Consider the following 8,431-nt stretch of genomic DNA (forward strand, 5'->3'; position numbering starts at 1 on the left):
TTTCACTTTTGCACAAAAAATAAATAGAAATTTTGGTATGTTGCAAATTTGCGACAACAGGCATAATGGTCAATTTGGAGTCAATTTGGTATGTTGGGTATGTAATTTGGTATGTTGCTTATTTGCAACACCAGGCATAATGGTCAATAATAAGATAACAACAACACAGTAATATAACAGTGAACAATGTTTTTTTATTCATCCTTTTTTTTTTTACATATTTATTTATATAAAGGTTCCTAGGTCCGTGGTGAATATGGACTAACCGGCATTGGGGGAATAAAGATGCTATCCCATAGCAGTCTATGTTTCAAGATCACCTGAGCCATCCCTAACAATAAGATGTATCAAAAAGGAAAGTTTTAAGTAAAATCTTAAAGGTAGAGAGGGTGTCTGCTTCATTGATATAAACCAACAACCAAAGTGGGCCCAGTACAGAACCTTGAGGCACTCCACAGGGGAACATTTACCTTCAGTTACTGAGATTTGACTCACAAACCAACTCAGTTCATTTCTAATATTTTGTGTTTTCAGATTTTTCCACAGATTCATATTAATATAAACATCCCAGAGCAACAAAGTTTTATTCACCAGACTACGAACATCTTTTTTTTCATCTCCACGACACAGCTGAGTATTGTTTTCTGAAACTCGGGGTCAGGAATCTGACCGTCTGCTTCCTCCCACAGGCTTCGAGTACTACGAGGCGAGCTCCAAGGAGAACATCAACGTGCGGCAGGTCTTTGAGCGCCTGGTGGACATCATCTGTGTGAAGATGTCCGAGCGCGTGGACGTGGAGGTGCCGGCGGCTCCCGGCTCCAAGACCACCAGACTGACCGACAAGCCCACCCAGCTACCTCAGAAGTGTTGCTGATCCTGCGTCCTGCCTCCGCCGTTGCCCCGCCCCCCACCCTGAGCTGTAGAGAAAATCATTGTAACATTCCTTCGCACTCGTTCAGCTTCAGTTCATGTTTGTGAGCCGTCAGTGATCACAGCTGAAGGTCCTGCTGACCAACATCCACAGAGACACGGACATCTGTCCGAGGCTGGAGGTCGACTGCAGCATTAGTGTGGCATGTTTGAACAGGCTGCTGATGTCACTGCTGATGTCACTGCAGGCTGGTTTACGGTGCGCTGGGGGAGCAGGCCTGGTCACCTCTGTGACCGACGGTGTTTCTATCAATGGCTGTGTTCGAAACCCCCTACTTCTCCTACTACTCATACTAACTTTAACTTTTTTTAAGTTCCCGGATGCATCCTATATTCTCCTAAATGTTGGGTATGCATCATGAGGTTACTACTCATACTCAAACTACCCAAGATGCAACGTAACGTGACGTCGCCGATCGTCATTTCCTGTCAAAACGGCAGTTTCAAGTTAGCTACAACGAGGGTAGGTTCACTTCCTGTTTTCAAAACAAAAGCACCAATTGTATGGTAATGGCTTTCCCTATGATAAAAGGCAACGGGTATTTTATTTTGTGAAAATAACAGGAAGTGCGTTAGCTCACTGCGGCTAGCTTTAGCAGCGCCGAATTCGTGGGAACAAAATTGTAAACAGCCGGTATTTTGTCAGGTTTTCAACATGTTGGGGATCTAAACGACTACTTTCTCACCTGAAAATGTTTCAAATGTTGCTAAAGTTTACAGAGTTTAGAGCTTAAGGGAAATCAGCTTCAGGCCGGCTGATTTCGGCTCGGGCAGGAGCGCAATGCATTGTGGGTAAACGCTCTGCATACTGTCTGATCGATGAGTATGTAGTATGTAGTATGCAGTATGCAGTATGGTGTATGGTGTATGGTGTATGGAAGTATGGAAGTATGGAAGTATGGAAGTATGTAGTATGTAGTATGCGGTTTCGAACACAGTCCTTGTCTTCTTAAAGCACATTTAAAGGTGTTGCATTAGAGAAGCTTGGTCGAAACGTCCAACGTCCTGAGATCTTTTGGTCTTCTAAAAAGTCTTGATGCCTATAAGTCGGATGAAGGCAGAACCTACAGATCTGCTCCTCCATGTTGACCAGAACCCAGCAGAGGTCTGAAAACTGATCCTCCAGGACGAGCTCAGAGGAACATCTGGACCAACATGCTGTTTACGGGTTGGTCCAGAGAAGCCAAAAGGTTCTGATCCAAGGAGCAAACAAAACGCAGCCTCTTCAAACAGCCAGAGATATCTCAGATCTCCAGATGTGCCACCGTCTGTGTGCATGATGAAGGATGTTCAGGTGGGAACAACCAGGTAAAACCACAGGTCCGGTCCACTTGGGTCCGGTCTGTCAATCAGTCAGTCAATCAAGAGTTCAAACACGCCATGTTGATACGCTGCAGGTGAGCACAGCTCTGGTTCTCAGTGTTTACAGGTTCCTTCACCGTTACCCGACCCAACATCCGTACGCTGCAGGTCGTTCGGTCCGGTCCAGCCCGGCCCGGCCCGGCCCGGCCCAGTACGGTCCAATACACAATGCACACGGCTGCTGATACTGGCCTTGTGTTGTACACAGCAGCCAGGCAGGGCTGCAGCTGAGTCCTAGAGGTCTGCTCCCAGGTCAGTCCGTTTCCTGGCCTCCAGTGGTATCCTGGTCTGTAGTCCGGTTCAGTCCTGGTTAGTCCGGTTCAGCCTGTCTCAGACTTCAGCCCTGCCTCACCAGTCCAGTTCAGTCCGGTTCGGTTCGGTCCGGTTCAGTCCGGTTCAGTCTGGTTCGGTCCGGTCCGGTTCGGTCCGGTTCGGTCCGGTTCGGTCCGGTTCGGTCCGGTTCGGTTCGGTCCGGTTCGGGCCTGGTTAGTCCGGTTGAGTCCAGTCCGGTCCGGTCTGGTTCAGTTCTGTCCGGTTCAGTCTGTTCCGGTCCGGTTCAGTCCGGTTCGGTCCGGTTCGGTCCGGTTCGGGCCTGTTTAGTCCGGTTGAGTCCAGTCCGGTCCGGTCTGGTTCGGTTCAGTCCGGTTCAGTCCGGTTCAGTCCGGTTCATTCTGTTCCGGTCCGGTTCAGTCCGGTTCGGTCCGGTTCAGTCTGGTTCAGTCTGGTTTGGTCCGGTTCAGTCCGGTTTAGTCCGGTTCACCGGTCCGGTTGAGTCCGGTTGGGCCAGAGCAGCTGGCCTCATGATGGCTGACTCACACACTGAAAGTGTTTTATAGTCGCGCACACAGCTGATGAGTGATTAGCCCCGCCCCCCCACATTTAGCAGGTGTCCTCACGTAGCCGCCATGTTGGCGTTAGCCCCCATGACCGTGCGTGCGTGCGTGTGTGTATGATGTTCCGGTTCTGATATTTATCGCTCAGTTGTGAGTTTGCTGTGTTTGTGTGACTCTTTGGGATTCATGTGTTTCTGAACAATGAAAAAGTATAACCTGCCAAACCGCTGATGCACAGCGCACGTTGCCGTGCACGTTGCCGTGCAACTCCCAGCACGCGTCTTCATGTTGGTGAGAACGTACCGTGATGTCGTGCTGATTATTTTTCACGTGGATTTGTACATGATAGTTAGAGCTGAATATTCCGGTGTTGAGTGTGAACTCGTTCCATAGAGAGTTTCTGTAAACTTGTTGTCTTACAGTTCACTCCGTACGGAGAAGCACAAAGTGATTGTACAAAATATTGTGAATGTTTGTATATTATAGATTCAATTTAGTATAATAAAACCACAAACTTTAATCAGAACACGTGTCTCTGTTTTTTTCTGGGAGTTTTTCTCTTCGGGGCTTTAGTTTGATGCTGATTCTGCCTCTGGGACAACAAATACCACCACTCCCCTGGTACTTTACTGTTCAATTCAATTCATTTTTATTTATATATCGCCAAATACAACATATGTCATCTCAAGGCACTTAGAAAATAAAGTCCAATTCAAGCCGATTGGAATTCAATTAATTGTAATCATAATTATTCATAAAATAATCCAATTCGTTCATATAGAGCCAATTCAAAAACAATTTCCTAGCTAAGGAAACCAACAGATTGCACCGAAATTGTTCATAACAGGTGAGAGCTGAAAGGCCTGCAGAGATACCCTGATCAGCCACAACATTGTGACCACCCTCCCAGGGGCTCAGCTAGGGTATCTTTAGTGGTGCCAAGGCCCCACCGTGAGATAGCTCGGCACCCCCTGGCTCAGCACATTTTTTAAATATTATATTATGCAAAAACACTTTTTTTTTTGCTCAAGGATGCATTATTTTAGTGACCATTTTATTTATTTTCTAGCATTTGTTTTTGTTTTAACTCTTTACTCCCAAAATAAATGCTGAGTTATCTTCAGTATGTGTCTCAGGCTCTCTGTTATCCCTGTCGAGCCACAAAGTCTTTTGAAATGAAGAGGTCAAAATTGAATGTTGTAGGGGAAAACACTACTCAAAGCAAAACTAATACGGCTCCAAAATTCATAAATGTACTAGTTTGCCTCAATTAGTGAGAAATAATGTGCCTCTGTGAGCACTGGGGGGGCTGGGGCCCCCCTAAAGACCTGAGGTCCGTTTCACGTAGCAGGTTTTGTGAAAACTCTGTGTAGGTTAACCCTGAAATGAGGGAAACCCTGAGTTTTCCGTTTCACAAAGGGAGGTAACTCAACCCCGAGAAAGAGGGGTAACTCTAGCCTGTTTCACAAAGAGAGGTAACTTAACCTCACGGTCAGTTACCGGAGTAACAGACTCTCTGAACCTAACCTGGTCGGGACCAGGTTTTATTCAAGAAACCTCGAGTTTCTTTCTGTCTCCGCCCTCTTTCAGCCACACACGCCATTTGATTTCCTCATTCATTCATTCAGCAGAGAGTTCTCATAAGTCCATTAGATACAGTAGGAGGCAACTTTTTTCACGAACATATCCCTTTGACAACGATCCGTGGATGAAGGTGCAGCATTATTGCGCAGAGAAATAAATATTCGTCGGAGATGGTTATCAGACCGCGCATAGATTTTTGCATTGACAGACAATTATCTTTTTGAGCGGCACCATCAGAATGTGTTGGGACAAAAGAAAAAAAAAGACATAAAAAAGACAAATAAATATTAGTATGAATAGGCTTAAAAAAGATATATATAGGCCTATTATATTTTATAAAGGCACTCGTGTCTTGGGGGTGGACTCCCTCCGGGGATTCCCTCAGCCACTGCTCCCGTTAGAGGTGGAGGTGCTGGGCAGCACCCGTTTTACGGGCATCTGCCTTCTTTCTGTTGGCTCAGTAGAAGTCTGTGTTAGTTTAAATAGGCTTAATTATTTAACAGAACATGATATAGATGATGACTCTAAATTGTCCTCCTTAAATTGTATGGTTGTTTGTCTCGTTTGTCTCTGTGTGGCCCTGTGATGGACTGGCGGCCTGTCCAGGGTGTACCCGCCTCTTGCCCATTGACCGCTGGGATAGGCTCCAGCCCCCCCGCGACCCGACTGACGGATTCAGCGGTGTATAGATAATGGATGGATGGATGATGAGAAGACATAGTTTATGTGTGTGAAAACAGCATTATGTTGGGAATAAAATAACTGCACAGTCAAATAGCCACTTAATATTTACTTTACAGTGTAAAACATGATCAGAATGAGGTACCTCCATGCCGAGGTCTCACCTGTTTGAACAATGTTTTTATATTTCATCTTAAACTTCTGCCAAGAGCGCTTCTCCCCCGCGGGATTGCACCTAAATGAAATAAATGAATGGGCTACCATTCAAGCAGTTTCCCTGTAATATTATTGGGATTGCAAAGGACTACATTTAAACTTACACTTTTGCAGCAGCAGCGGTGTTGCACTTATTTCTAAAAACGTATTGAAACTCGCCGTATGAGCGCATTAAGATTTCCAATTCCAGGTTGGTGAAAAACGTAGCCCCTCCTCTTCCCCGTTGCCAAGGTGACTCGTCGAATCGGGGCTCCGTTGATGCTGGCTTTTTAAAGTTGTGGCGCACGCGCTAAACTCAAGGTGAACTTACTCAGAGTTGATTAACCTCACTCAAATCAGCGTTTCTGGAACCGAAAACTCAGAGTTTTCTATCTCAGAGTAGATCAACTCAGAGATCAGGAATAGACTCAGAGTTGGTTGAACCTGCTACGTGAAACGGACCCCTGATCCTAAAATCACCCCTGCACCCTCCTAAGACTGAGTTAACCTCTCCTGACCTGAAGGTGCATTAAAGCAGACATACTATGTAAAAGATAACTTCTCTCTTCTTGCTCACTGAAGGCTAACCCTAACCCCTACAGGGGGTGATGTCCCACAACTGTAGGGACAGCCAAAGAGCAACAAACTGACTCATTCTCCACTGTACCAACTAAAGTCATCAAAGTAGATTATTAACTGAAAAATATTAAATTCTAATGTAAATGTAAATGTACTTTATTTCTACAGCCCTTTACAAACAATCATTACTGTAGGAGCTATTTGTTATTTTGTATGTTTGGCTCACTTATTATTTAGTTATCTTTTGGTGGTTTAGTTTGGGGAATACACCTTTTTAGGCCCGAGCAGCTAAGCGCTGAAAATCCCATGATTTTAATGGAGTCGAAAGTGGGCGTGGCCAAACTGCTCTACAGCGCCACCTAACGTGAGATAGACCGAACCGTACGTCGTAGAGATCTGAAACTCGGTACGTATGTAGATCGCCTCAAATCAAGAACAAAAGTCTCTTGGAGGTATGCTCTAAAACGTACAAGTTGGCGGCCATTTTGGGTCAAAGGGCAAAATTTGGCCATTTTTCAGATTTACACACCTCGTAGAAAAATTTTCACGCCCCAGGGATTTTGAGCTACGGACTTCATCTTTGGTCAGTATGCAGTTAAGGGATGGGGGAACAAAAGTTATCAGAAATCTTGAGTTTTTGAGCATGTTTAGGGGGCTTGGCAAAGCGGCGAACTTGGCGTACTCGCCAGTGTAAACGAAACGCTATATCTTTCACGTAAAAAGTTAAATCTGTACCAAACTTGGTATGAGTCATCCATGTTGGATGCCCAACGGTCCTATGTGGTCATATGCTGACGTCATCTAAGCCCCGCCCCCTCAGAACAGGAAGTCACTTTTTTTCCTTGGAAAGCTCCATCTCTGGCCCCCTTCACCTAATCAACATGATCTTGTGTCAGAATACAGATAACAAGTTGGTCTAACTTGCTTTAAAGCACCAAAAGTTTTCAGTTGAAGGCGTGGCTATGGCTGCTTGGTGAAGTCAGACATCACGCCGTTACCATACGTTTGGCTCTAAATTCTACAGTTTTGAGCCCAGATGCACCAAACTCACTGGGATCGATCCTAATCCGCCCCCCAACAGGTGTGCAGTCCAATATTTGATGGGCGTGGCCTAATGCCTCCACAGCGCCCCCTAGAACATCTAAAAACATCAGCCCCAAGCCATGCTTTCATCGACAATCATGAAACTCAGCACACCTGTGCGTCTTGTCAGGACCTACAAAATAGTGTGGGCGTGGCGAGAATGGCACATTCCAATCCCTCGCCGTTTGCATACGTTCGGCTCTAAATCTCACATGCATCATCCGATTTGCACCAAACTAGATATGAATGACTTTTGTTAACCTCTAAAGAGCCCAATAGGATTATATTGGAGTGTGACTCCAGTGCGCCCCCTAGATAATATAAACAGCTATATCTCCTTGAGACATCATCCGATCTGCACCATATTTTTTGTGCATCATTACGGAGCGGCGCTTGACACGTTGGCGTGGTACATTTCTGACGTCGCTAAACCCCGCCCCCACAAAACAGGAAGTGACGGTAACTCCTGTCTGGTAGGTGGCATATCGCTCCAACTTTGAACACGTGCCACTGGTGTCGTACTGTCGTGGACGGAAGGCGATTTGGGAGATTCGTCGCACGCTCCGCCCGGTGGACGGGCGCGGGAGACGCGTGACGGCGTCGATGACCACGTCGGGGCGGCGGTGCCGGCGCTCAGGCGGTCGCAAGGCCGGAGCTGCGCTTGGCTGCGAGGGCCGTTATCACTGCTTGCAGTTCTTGTTAGTATTGTTTGAGTTAATTTGGGTATTTAATTCTGCTTTTATTTTGAAAGTACGGGTTAGCTGGGGCGCACTGGGAGAGTTTATTTAGGTGAGCAGGCACCTGGGAGGGCAAATAGGTTTTTACCAGGGCGGCAAAGGCCATTGTTCTTTGTTTGTTTGCTTGTGTTTGGAGAAATAAACCGAAAGAAACGTAATTTTTTTGCTTGGACAATGGACTCAATTTACCTGCGTAAATTCACTCCCCAGGTGTCTCAGTGGGGTTTGATTTAATTTACTTTATTATGGTTTTGACATTTTTTTTGTTTTGATTATCGACACAAGAGGACAAATAGCCACTACAATTACAATGTACCAAAGTGCGTTACAGCAGTCAATAAATAAAGAGAAGAAGAAGTAAAAACAAATAAAACCGATAAAAGAACAGTGAAAGCAATAAAATACAACAAAATCGAATAAGATAAAATAAGATAAAAGTGTCATCAT

At 45.6% G+C, this 8,431-nt stretch overlaps 1 protein-coding gene across 1 annotated transcript in view; it reads left to right on the forward strand.

Annotated features, from left to right (window-relative positions):
• Window positions 1-3,640, forward strand: part of rab3b (RAB3B, member RAS oncogene family) — a 61,469-nt gene extending 57,829 nt beyond the window's left edge. Inside the window, exon 5 of the mRNA XM_075486137.1 lies at window positions 690-3,640. Within this exon, the coding sequence (XP_075342252.1) occupies window positions 690-874 (185 nt within the window). The 3' untranslated portion in view covers window positions 875-3,640. The remainder of the gene's footprint in view (window positions 1-689) is intronic.
• Window positions 3,641-8,431: the final 4,791 nt, after the last annotated feature.

The sequence above is a fragment of the Odontesthes bonariensis genome, chromosome 15 (assembly GCF_027942865.1).
Source record: "Odontesthes bonariensis isolate fOdoBon6 chromosome 15, fOdoBon6.hap1, whole genome shotgun sequence".
In the NCBI taxonomy this organism is placed as follows: Eukaryota; Metazoa; Chordata; class Actinopteri; order Atheriniformes; family Atherinopsidae; genus Odontesthes; species Odontesthes bonariensis.